Source organism: Nannospalax galili, unplaced genomic scaffold (assembly GCF_000622305.1).
Source record: "Nannospalax galili isolate Female #2095 unplaced genomic scaffold, S.galili_v1.0 scaffold305, whole genome shotgun sequence".
NCBI classification, from domain to species: domain Eukaryota; kingdom Metazoa; phylum Chordata; class Mammalia; order Rodentia; family Spalacidae; genus Nannospalax; species Nannospalax galili.
The window spans coordinates 2,000,304-2,013,571 of record NW_008356258.1 but is presented as its reverse complement, the minus strand read 5'-3'; the positions used below and the strand labels follow the sequence as shown (position 1 = coordinate 2,013,571).

The 13,268-nt window shown below is 39.8% G+C and overlaps 1 protein-coding gene across 2 annotated transcripts in view; it reads right to left on the bottom strand.

Moving 5' to 3' along the window:
- The window catches only part of Fam160a1 (family with sequence similarity 160 member A1), a 337,430-nt gene that overhangs the window by 121,048 nt on the left and 203,114 nt on the right, over positions 1 to 13,268 (bottom strand). For both annotated transcript variants that reach the window (XM_029556760.1, XM_008854254.2), the window contains exon 3: positions 5,881 to 6,103. In XM_029556760.1, the coding sequence (XP_029412620.1) occupies positions 5,881 to 5,985 (105 nt within the window). In that variant the 5' untranslated portion in view covers positions 5,986 to 6,103. The remainder of the gene's footprint in view (positions 1 to 5,880; positions 6,104 to 13,268) is intronic.

Here is a 13,268-nt window from a genome sequence, read left to right as displayed (position 1 = left end):
CAAAGACCTCTAGATAGGCTGACTAGATTCACCAGATGGACAAGTAGTAGGCAATAGCTGGGGGTGCTGACAACAAAGCGGACAGTAGCAGGGATATCAGAGTATAAGGGCTCTAGTGGGGGGAGGGAGGCTATGGGAGGGTGCTACCTGGGAAGTGGGTGTATAAATAAATTTAAAAAAAAGAAAAGAAAATTCTTCAAAGCATAAAAACTTGCTCTTTAATAATTAGTAGATGTGAAAAAAGATTCAAACACACATGTCAGATTCATGCATAAGTGCCATAAACCTCTTTAATAGATTCAGGTTACTCAGAGCATTGCACAAGATATACCTAAAACCTATTACTTATTTTTCATTATTGTAGAAAGACAATGGACTTAAGCAATCTAGACAGTTCCATTTTTTCATTAATATCCTCAGCAAAATGAAAACGGATACTAAACCCACTAGCTTTTCTTCCTCTGTCATCGTTGTAGAGTTCTGACACTTTTTATTTTCTTTTCCATTCCTTTTCTTTCTGTCCCTCTCTTCTCCTCTCCCCTCCCCTCCCATCCTCTCCCCTCCCATTCCCTCCTCTCCCCTCCCCTCCTCTTCTCTCCCTTCCCCTCCTCTCCTCTCCCTTCCCCAAAGTTTGTCTTGATTTGACCTCTTTTCTCTCCTCTCTCTTCTTTTTTCCCTGTCTCTCTTCCTCCTCTCCCCTCTCATCCTCTCCCCTCCCCTTCCCTCCTCTCCCCTCCCCTCCTCTCCTCTACCTTCCCCAGGGTACACAGGCTAACTTTGAACTCATGATCCTCCTGCCTCAGTCACCCAAGTGTTAGGATTACAGACCTGCACCATCATGCCCTGCTTTTTCTAATAAATGATTGTTGAAGTCTCTCTCTAAATGAGATATCTATATTACAACTTACACACATGCAGAGAGAGAGAGAGAGAGAGAGAGAGAGAGAGAGAGAGAGAGAGAGAGGCGCCTCAGGGAACATCACAGAAGAGGGATTTGCTTGTTTGTTTATTTTTTAAACTCACTTCCCCTGCACACAACAAAGATAGCAAGGTCCATGGAGCTGCAAAGTAGAAGTATGCCATGAAAAAATAAAAAAACCCTTAAAAAATAAATAAAAGCTGTTTTTTGGAGGATGGTAAAAAAGAAGCCCTGAGCTACTAAATCATTTGAAATAAAGATTTGATTTGATTTGGTTTATTTTATTCTTTGCTTTTTGATATAGGGCTTTGCTATGTAGACCAGGCTAGCCTAGAACTCACTGCACAGGCCAGTATGGCCTGGAACTCTTGATCTTCCTGCCTTTGCTTACCAAGTGCTGGGATTACAGACATATGTCACCTTGCCCACCTTCCTCCAATTGGCTTTAAAAGAAAAAAAAAAAAAAACCCTAACTTCCTCTGTTCTCCTATTTGAAAAAAGTAAAGGCACAATAAATAAAGCAAGATCCATGTAGTCACAAAGCTCATGCATGCAATAGGAAGTACCTAGTGTAAGCACTTTCATTCACTGACAGTCTACTTGAGCAGTTGATGACCTAGTGGCTCAGGGCTTCTTTCTATTTGGGCCCTCTTCTATGGAGAAAATGCAAAGACACCAAAGAGATAAAAGCAACAACCTTTAAATTGTTCTTATAAATGACTATAAAAATTCAACACAGGCATATAATTTTCCTTATCACTGAAGGCAAGTCCAAAGATCTTCCTGAAAGCACATTATACAGAAAGCACATTATATAGTAGTTTAAAATTAGTGCATGTTCGGGGCTGGAGAGATGGCTCAGCAGTTAAGAACACTGGCTGTTCTTGCAGAAGTCCCAGGTTCAAATCCCAGCACCCACATGGCAGCTGGCAACTAACAATTGTCCATAACTCCAGTCCCAGGGGATCCGACAGCCTCTTCTGTCCTCCGTGGGCATTGCATGACATGGGTGCACTTACCTACATGCAGGCAATACATGCATACACATAAAATAAAGTAAAAATTAATAAAATAAAATATGAAAAAAATAAAATTAGTGCATGTTCAAAGTGGCTTCCTAAATTGCCCAGGTCTTCAATAGTTGTATTTTATATTTCCTGCCCTTCAGTTCAGCAGTTTATAGAACAACATGCCATACTCTGTTCTGGGCACTGGGAATACAAATAAATTACCAGTGTTCTCTGACGTCGAAGAGCTCACAGTGCTGTTGGGAAGAAGTTCTATTTACCATTGTAATAAGAGGGGGCTGATGTAACAGTAAAAGAAACTCCGGGAATGTTGGGACACAGAGTGAAGACCTGACAGGGCAGGGAAAGTGTCCTGGAAGAAATGATGTCCCAAATGAGTCCTGTAGAAAACAGCATTTAACCAGGTGGAGGAGCAGTGGGGCAGAGAGAAGAGCAAGCACTTCAGGCATAGAGCCTGAAACTGCACGAACGTTTGCCAAGGATGAGGATCAGGAATGCCAAGCAACTTTGCATTTCTAGAATAACAGAAGCCAGGACCTAACAAACTACATGTGCCATCCTAGCCTGTGCATGGACATGTCACTGGAAGATCCAACTAAGGGTAATCCAGATAGATGTGGATTTTAGGTTCACTGTTCCAGTCATTTAAGGTACAAGATGACCACTCAGAAGGTGAGAGCAACTACAGGCCAGTGACAGCTTTCTAAGCCCACACTTTCAACGTCACCGTTAGGAATCCTCACTGTCTACTCTAGCACTCTTCTGTCATGACAACACTGGGCCCAGAAAACAGTTTGAAATTCAAGTGTAATTCAGGCCACTCAAGGCCTCTCCCCTGTTATCAGACTGCCTTGGATATAAGTGAAGCTGATTATTAGCTGCCCTCACAGACGTAAAGCAGTCACCCTCCTCCATCCATGTTAGGTTTTTAAATCGAGCTCTGCAACAGAAGCTACTCATAAATAGTACAACAGAACCTGTCAAAGCATGTCAGTTCTGTTGACTTTGTACTGACGTATTCTAACAGAGATGAATTCTAGGTTCTGCACACTTCTGTTGCATTCATTTTTCCTAATTTACTGTATACAAAAGCATTGCACTGCACAGCGAATGGGCCGCTCCACTAAATAAAATGAGGCTGCTCAGTTCTGAGTGTGCCACATTTCGTACCCTCCTCACAGGTTTTCTCAGGTGACCTCAGGAGAGTCAGGGACTGCAGTTACAGCAGACACGGGAGTGTATGCCAGATTTTAGCTTGCTCCCTGCCTCTAGCTTTTCTTCACCACCCCAACAGGAGCAAGTCACAGCAAAGAAGTAACATGTGAAAGTCCAGATGATGAAAACACAACACCCTGAAGCTCATCCCAACACACATCTCTGCCTCGCTCTGAATGTTCTGCCTTTCTCACCTTCTTTCTTACCATTCAAAAAAATCAAAAAGGAACATTTATTACCAATATCCCTCCTAAAACGGTCTCCTCCTGCCATCACAGTCAAGATGCCAAAAATAGGACTTTCTCCACCACTTCCATCCAAAATAGCCCCCTCTCTTGATTTAATCCCCTGTAGTCATCCCACAATGCTCCAGGGATGCATCTGAATGGTAGGCTAGATCAGCCTTTAAGGAACAATAACCACTATGACATCCGCCTCAATTTCTCAACCAGTGTTTTCATTCACATCATTAACGGAAAGGCCCACAGAGAGTGATAAAAAGATCTTCTCTTTCTCTCATCAGGAAACCCCACCCAAAGTTAAGGAATTGGCTGAATCAGCCATAAGACTGGCTCACACTTTGCAAAGGGAAACGTCTGATGACTAAACACCATTCCCTCTAACAAAGCTATTCTCATCTTCAACTCAATATATTTCTGCAGGAGGGTCTAAGTACCTGTGCTGTCTTCAGAGAACCACAATGCCTGATAACGCTGAAGCCATTCATACAATCCCGAAAGTGAACGGCAGGACTCTGAGGCCACTACAGAAGATGTGAAAAGGGACTGATTCAGTCCTGAAACTCTAGCAGCACTACAACTGCTCTGGAAAAAAACTCGCAGAGACAGGATTGGGCAGGAGACATGACCCACATACATGCAGTCAAGAGGCAGTCAAGATGTATTTGTGCCTCTAAGAGTGGCACAGAACCAAATGGACCACAACACAGTTATCTCACAACGAATGATTATGATCAGACGCATTATACACAAACACAGTGGGGCGCCAGCAAAGAGTATATATTAGAAAGGCAAACTCCATCAGCCAAATTAATCGATGAGCTGAGCATGCTCTTAATCTGGTAATATACCCTTAAGAGCTAAAACTGAGCATAAAGTAGTTACATAAATTAATAGACAAGCATGTGATGATGCACAGATACATTATGCACAGTATAAGCGCAAAATAATACAAAGTTCAAAAAGGCAACGTTAGAAGTGGGCCTTCTGAGGACTGCTGGCCATACTGTTAGGGTTCACTAGCCTATTTGGAGTCACTGCTTTAAACTGCTTTAGGCAGGGTGTGGTGGTACTCGCCTGTAGTCCCAGCACTTGGGAGGCAGAGGCAGGAGGATCTCTGTGAGTTCAAAGCCAGTCTGTCTAGTCTACATAGTGAGTTCCAGGCCAGCTGGAGCTACAGGGACACCCTGCTTCAAAAAGACAAAAAAAAAATGCTTTTAAAAAAGTACGAAGCCAAAATTAGATATCTAATTATCCAGAATTACCCCAAATTACTTTCTTCCCTTCACGGCAGCAGACGTGTCCTCAATGTCTAGAGTAAATCCATTAAAATCTGAACAAAAAACCAGAAAATGTAAATATACTAAAAAACAAACAAACAAACAAACAAAAAGACAGTCTTAGAAGCTCTGCATTGGATAGTGAAAAGCAGCTATGAGATTTGAACAATCCAGAAGCAGAATTGATTTTGTTCCCTTTGATCTAAATCGTGTCCCCTATAATTGCTGTGATTTACAGGTTCAGGGCTTTAACCCAGGTGTTGTTTCTGGACACAGGAAGGAACCTGATAGTCATTAAAAAACTGTCACATAAATAGCCACTTACCAGCTCACCAGGGTGTGTAATGTTGGACAAGTAGTAAAGAATACCAATGTTGTTTGTTTTACTACCTGAAAGCTCCCCGAGGAAGGGGTGGGCTGGTAACTTTTCTGAACATCCAACCCTTAATTATCCACACCAGCAGGCCAGAGAAGAGCCATAGAGAAGTCAAAATGAAGTCATAAAAAATCGAATGTGCTTTGTACAGAAGACAGGAACTCAGGCACAGTCAGACACCTTTCCTTAACCTGTATCCCCAGGCCTAACGACGGCAGTACACGAAGGTAAGACCCATGGGTTTTTTAGTTAAGGGACTAAGTTCTGAGTGCTGGCCTGGTAACTCACTGGTTGCAGAGGCTCAAAAATGTTATTTAAGCTGTATAATTTTCCACTGTCTTATCCATAAAATGAGGAGGCTAATGCTGACTACCTTATAGGTTTCTGGAGAAGGTTAAATGACATAAAGCACTTGAAGTACTTGACATGGTACTTAGTAAATGCTAGATAAACAAGTATTATAATATTATTAAATTTAAGGATTGGATAGAATCAGTAGGGAAAGGGGAAAGGGAGGGAATATAATTGTGGTCAAGTATATTGTAAAGTGATATAAAAGGCGCCTTAAAGAACAGTTGCTGTTCTACTAAAAACAGGAATGTGCATGTTCCCTAACTGCTTTTATGAAAACTGTTTTTTAATCAGATACCTATTAAAGGAAAGCACCAAAAGAAAGTTGCATTTCTTCTTGTCTGAAAGGGTCTTCCCATACAATGTTTCTGGAAGCCCAGTCATCTGTCACAGAGCTAGGAAATTCTGGCTGAGTGTGACAGAGGCCCTGGGGCTATTGAGACCAGCAGAGAAGGTGGAGTTCATACATTACCTGTGCCCAGTGGTTCTTGAACACAATCATGCATGTTTCTGGGTCAACTCCCTGCAGGCTCACAGCCTGCTGGAGTTTGCTTTCTGTCGAAACTGATGACATCATAAACCTTCAAGCTTCTAAGTCATATTTAATTTTCGTAAAAATGTGGTAGGCAGTCATTAACTTCAAGTATCATGTCAAAAATGTAACTTCTTCAAACTTCATGATCTCTTCCCCAAACCTGTAATGACAATAACAAAAAATTGCATCTTATTATAGTCTTATATTAAATAGGACACTATTAAATTTAAATAAAAGGACAGATGTTCTCAAAGTCCAACACACAAAAAATAGCTATATGATAGATATTTATACTTAATCTAAAGGCTCTATTTTCTCTCACTTTACAAAATATCTGAAATAAAGGGCTGCTAAGCTATATGCATGTATTAAACAATTACTGGGTTTCCTCTCTCCACTAAAAGCAAGCACAACCCCCAAGTTGTATGTGTTGGGGGGTATATTTTCTAGATCATCCAAGTCTAATTTCTATAATCAAGCAAGAAACTGTGTTATCAATGTTCATGGATGTTTAAGAAACAGCTAGCAACAAGAAAACCATGAGTTAATAGTCACAGAAAGAAATGGCTTCACATAACTTGGGTGAGTTACAAAACAGTATCCAGTGGGCTGGCAAGCTATCTCAGTGAATAAAGTGCTTGGGTTAGATCCCCAGCACACACATAGAAGCCAGGTGAGCGTGGTAGCCAGCCTGGAATCTCAGAACTCAGAAGACCTCCAACACAAGCTGGATAGCTAGACAGCCAAAATAGGGATCTCTGGCTTTAACAGAGAGACCCTGACTCAGAAAATAAAGTGGAGAGTGATCAAGGAAGACACCCAATGTCAACCTCTGGCCTACATACACACATACTGGCATATCTATGTACCCAAACTACATGTTAATATGCATATATACACACATGTACACCAAACACAAAAAGGAAACCCAGCGTACAGAATCCTGGGTCCTATACAATTGAGTTTTTTTCTATTTTTTTAAATCAATGACTTTATAATGAAATTGAAAACAATGAGTTACACAACATCCTATAGCAAAAAAATAAAAGAAGGGAGGGGAAGGAGGGAGGAAGGAAAGAAAAACATTCTCAGTCAATTTTGGCTATAAGCTCAGTGAAGTCTTCTAGTTTTTCTGAAATAAAATAAGGTTCGAAGTAACACTGACAAATCAGAGTTAGAAATGACCCATCAAAAGCAACACAGTACTTATTAGCAGTGAGTAAAAGGTGGTGAACTTAGAAATGAATTATGTGGATAAAATATAAAAAATTATGACCACAACACTACCAGCATAGGGAGAAAGATATTGAGGTCACAGACTGTACTCTGAATATGATCTGGCTGTTTGGGGCTTTCTGACAAAAGTAATGAGATTGCAGGACTATCTCGCAGTTCAATCAGACCAGAAAAGGACTGGGTAGAGTTCAGAATATTATTTCTTTTAGTGTACAGATTGGAAAGAGTCCAGAAAAAAAAAGTAATTGCAATTATCAGAGCACTGGAAAACAAAATCCATGATAAGAGTTTCCAGACTTGAACTTGAGAGATGGCTCAGCAGTAAAAGCACTTGTCACCAAACCTGACAACCTGAGTTCAATCCCTAGAAAACCCATGCAGTGGAAGAACCAGTTTCTGTAAGTTATTGTCTAACCTCTATACACATGCCGTGGGTCACACTGGTGTACACACACACTCACACACACACACACACACACACACACACACGCACACACACACACACAAATAAATAAATGTAAAAAATTGCAGGCTTGTACAGAATTTGGGGTACTATTTTTAACTAATATGAAGGTCATCACAGGAAGAACAGTTATTCTTCTCCACCAACAGTAAAATAGGAAGATACAACATGCTGATTCAAGTTAAACTTACAGGTAAAGTTCTTTGTAAGTGTAGAATTAAACACACACAAAAACAAAGTATTCAAAACAAGTATTGCGGGGGGAAGGGGGGTAGCTAGCCACAATGGAAGGATCTTCAAAAGAGGTTTTGGGTCATAAAAATGTAAAACTTGCAAGAATTAATAATTTTGAATAAAGAAATGCTTTTAAAGGAGAATGGAAAAGTATTGAGGCACATAGAAAGGAAGTCTATTAGGACTACACAAATCACATACTTGAGAAAAACAGCCTTTGTAAATCCTCTGTAAACACATTTACTATAAACTATGTGAGTGCCTCAACTTATATTTCCTAGTAATAAGAATATGCTGTTTTCAATATCAAGCATGATGGCACATGCTTTTAATCCGAGCACTGGAGAGGCAGAGGCAGGTGGCTCTCTGTGAGATCAAGGCCAGCCTGGTCTCCATAGTGAGTTCCAGGCCAGCTGGGGTTACAGCAAGACCCTATCTTTAAAAAAAAAAATGCTGTTTCAATAAAAACAGTCCACCAACAACGATAGCCCTTTGCCGTGGGGAGCTATATATTACTGGGTCTAGCCGATGTCTTTAAAATTTGAGAGTAGCCAGTCTCTGTATTCAGGGAATGCATTCCCCTCTCTCCACAGTCTCTGGCACTCCCTATGACCTCACTGTGGGTCTCTTCACTTATATTACCTGGCTAGCTTGTATCGGCATTCAAGTTTGCAGCTGTGCGTTAGGTGATAAACCAAGATTCTGAGTCAATTTCCTCGTTGTCCTAAACACCTTATTCCTAGGAAAGCGCTAATGCCTTTCATTCAGAGGATGTAGTGAAAATGAAGACAATCAAAGTGACTGGTTTATCTCAGAGGCTGAAAAGCTACAAGACTTCAGATTCCTTCCAACTCTAGGATTTAAAAATTCTTCAAAGGAAAAAAGGAACATGCATCCCGCCAAATGCCTCTAAATCAAGAAAAAAGGGGGGGGGGACTGCTTTCTACAAGCATTTCAGTGAGTTCTTAAACAGAACTTACATTTCAACTTCTCAGAGATGCAAGAATGTAGTTCAGACAGGATAAATACCTTAGCCAATGTCATGAGCTTACAAGTCAGTTTTGATGGAAAAAGAAAGCTAAATCTCTGGGTTCCCAAGTCCAGAGTTCTCTCTAAGAAATTATTCTTTCTGCTGGCTGCAGTACAATTCCAATTCCTGTCCCCACTCCCTTCAGGAATCTGTATCCTTTCTAGGAAAAAGACATCTCATTTGGTTTACACTTTACACTTTTTGAGACAGATGCCTGAAGATTCAAAGCATACGATGAATACACAAATCACAACATAAAGAAAACTTAAAGGAGGAAAAAAGGAACAAGGCAAGTCAGGTGAGCTAACTTGGAGACGGGAAAATCGATGAAGAGCATCGTCAGCGTACCCACAAAGATAACCAGAGGCCAAGAAGCTGGATACTTCGTAATTCCCTGTCTTGTTTCCATGCTAGAGTATTAAAGTGCTCACCAGTCCCTGGGCCAATACAAAGCCAAAAGAGGCAACTCCATATTCCTAAGAGACGTATCAGGACACATACTTCCTTGATTGCCAAGCTTTTCAACACATTGACTGCATTTTCCTGTTAGCAACTTCTATTTCTTGCCCCTTTTTTTTGCAGCATTTTAACTAAAGTCTCAGACTGCAGTCAAAGGAACCACATGAAGAAGAAAGGACAATATTAAGCCAAAAGGTGGGAACAGGTGAACCGTCACTAAACAGAATGTGAGTCACAAGCATGGCGGATGCAACATTTCCCCTCCTGACCCTCAGCTCTCTTCCGTCTAAGGCAGGTGGTGTTGGGAAAGTTAAAGTGAAGCTTGCCACCCAGTCTCAGTCAGCCTGTTCTTCCCATAAATACACATGTGCCTAGCAACTCAAAGTTCATTCTTGACAGAGAGCTCCATAGAACATTCCAACCTTAAGATGTGATTATTCTTTCTTTCTTCAAACAAACCACTAAAACAAAAAATAAATAAATACCCAAAGGTAGCACACATGTGTTTAGGGTCTGGTTACTGAGTGTTTTTATGGATGGAGGAGGAGGGGTAGGGAAGAGATAGTGCTGACAAAAATGCATGTATAACAGCCTGGTATTTCAGCACAAATTTTTCATGACAAAGATAGCACTGTCTATATTATTTCCAAAGACATTACTGACTACATTTATATCTCATTAATATTATGCATAGGAATACTTTCCATCAATAAAAAAAGAAAAAGTTCATTAAATATTGCTGGTGGCAGGCACAGCTGCCATAAGAATCATATGTGTTTTTATTCTCTGTTTTGAGAGGTCATATATTTTTAATATTTGGTTATGAAAAATAGTATATGATTCTGAATCACAGAATTATACAATATAATATATGATCATAGAAGTTGAGATTCTAAGGGCTCATTTTCCCCCATATCCTTGGGAGCAGACCGCAAGAGGCAATTACAATGAATTAAAACAAGGTATTTTAGCATGTACGCATGAAAATGTCATAATTATGCTCATCGCTTTATATGCTCACTCAAATGTTAAAATTTTTGTTGATTTTGACTCCACCCCTACCCTGTGCTTGCTAGCCCTGGACCCAGGACCACTCCAATTCTCTGCATCTGATCCCTGGCTTAACTTCCCAGTCCAGACTACTAAACCTCCTAGCATTCATTGCTAAATCCTTCCTCAGTGTCCCCCACCCCATTTCTGCTGCCTCCTGACCTGCCCAACAAACCCATGCCCCTTGGACTCTGGTAAGTCAGATCCCCCCACCACATCTCTATTCCATTCCTCTGCATCCTCAATACTTCCAACCTACTACACCCCCACCCTGCCCACTGCTGGCTTGGACCTACCCACTCCAATTCCTCTGCCTTAGATCCCTAGACTAGCTTCTTAACCCAGACTAGCTAAATCCCCTAGCATAGATTCCATGGCTCCTGATCTGTCTGACACAGCCCAGCCCTCCTACTACCCTGACCAGCCTACCTACTACCCTGTCCCAAATACCAAGAACAGTCTACTACCCTGCAAGAACCTGAAACACACACCAATTTATTTTTCATACCTGAACAAAAAGCAACCAAGCTACAGAAACAATATAAACAGAACCAAAATTCAATGAAACAAAGGCAGACTAGAAGTTCCTACCAGACACACAAAGAACATTCACCTGCCCAAACAACAGTGCAAAAACACAAATAATATGAAAAAACAAGAGAATATTTCCCAACAAAACACACAGGTCCTAGAGAAGGGCACCACAATGAGAACCACCCCGAGGAACCCCAGGATGCAGAATTTAAAAGAATAATCATAAACGTAATCAAAGAACTTAAAGAAAACACAGAGAAACAACTCAAAGGCTCAAAGAGGATAGGCAGATACTTGTGGTAGAAGCTCAAGAATATACAAATATGCAGCTTAATGATTCAGGATTTGAAAAGTTAGTTCACAAAAAGAGAAATAGTGAAGAAAAGTCAAACTAAAATGAACATGGAATTGAAAAACTCAAAAAGGCAATTGGAAACAACAGGAGAAAGTCTCACAAGCAGAATGAATGAGACCGACCGAAAATAGAATATCAAGACTGGATGACAAAGTTGAAGATCTGGACTCCTTAAGCAAAGACTATGTAAAATAAATTTAAAAAACACATAGGAATGGAATACGCAGGAAATATGGAACAGCATGAAAAGACCAAATCTACACATCATAGGCGTACAGGAAGGAGAAGAATCTCGGGCCAATGGCATTGGCCAGATCTTCAACAGGATTATAGAAGAAAACTTCCCTTAATTAAGGAAATACTTACCTACACAGATCCAAAAAGCACACAGACCACCAATTAGACATGAACAGAACAGAAATTCCCCAGGGCACATCATAGTAAAAATATTAAATGTAAAGAACAAAAAGAGAGTACTGAAAGCTGTTAGAGAAAAACAAGTTACATGTAAAGGAAACCCATCAGAATTATTGTAAGGGAATATGCTAAAAATCTATACTCCATTAATTAAAAAATCTAAAGAGATGGATGAATTTCTAAAGTCATGGACACCACAAAAGTTAAACCAAGAAGAAGCCAACAGCTTAAACAGACCCATAACAAATACAGAAATTGAAACAGTAATACAAAACCTCCTGACTAAAAAATGTCCAGACACAGGTGGATTCACAGCAGAATCCTACCAGACAAAGAAGATCTACAACCAATACTGCTTACGTTATTCAAAAAGAAAGAAACAGAGGGAGGACTCCCAAACCCCTTCTATGAAGTATCACTCTAATACCAAAACCAGGTAAAAACACAACCAAAAAAGAAAACTAGACACAAAGATACTCAACAAAATACTTGAGAACCACATTCAGATATACATCAAAAAGATCATCCACCATGATCAAGTTAACTTTATTCCACAGATGCTTCAATATGCATAAGCCAATAAATGTAATAAAACATGTAAATGAACTTAAATACAAATATCACATGGTCATCTCAATAGATGAAGAAAAGACTTTTGACAAAATCCAACATACCTTCAAGTTAAAAGTCCTAGAAGTTCATCTTGAGGGTGCATACCTCAACATAATTAAAGCTATATACAACAAACCCATAGCCAACATCATTCTAAATGGAGAAAAACTGGAAGCATTCCCATTAAAATCAGGACCCAGACAGGGCTTTCCACGATCTCCACTCCTTTTCAATATAGTGCTTGAAACTCTTGCAAGAGCTATAAGACAAGAGAAGGAAATTAAAGGAGTACCAATTGGAAAAGAAGAGGTCAAACTATCCCTATTTGCAGATGAACTGATATTATACATAAAAGATCCTAAAAATTACATCAGAAAACTGTTAGAAATGATTAATACTTTCAGTAAAATGGCAGGTTACAAAATCAACCTACAAAAATCAGTAGCCTTTCAGAAAGCAATCAGAAAAAGCATTCAAGGAAACACTCCCATTCACAATAACCTAAAAAAAATATTTAGGAATAAAGCTAACCAAAGACATTAAAGATCTCTACAATGAAACTTTTAAATCTTTAAAGAAAGAGCTAGAGGAAGACACTAGGAGGTAGAACTCCCATGCTCATGGATTGGTAGAATTAATATTGTGAAAATTACCATCTTACCAAAAGCAATCTATAGAGTCAATGCAATGCCAATCAAAATACCCATGGGATTCTTCTCAGAGCTAGGAAAAAAAAATCCTAAAATTCATATGGAACCATAAAAGACCCCAAATAGCCAAAGCAATCTTGGGTAAAAAGAACAATGCTGGGGAGATTACCATACCAGATCTCAGATTATATTACAGAGCTATAGCCAAAAAACGGCATGGTACTGGCCCAAAAATAGACAATAGATCAATAGAACACAATACAAGACCCAAACAAGTACATAAAA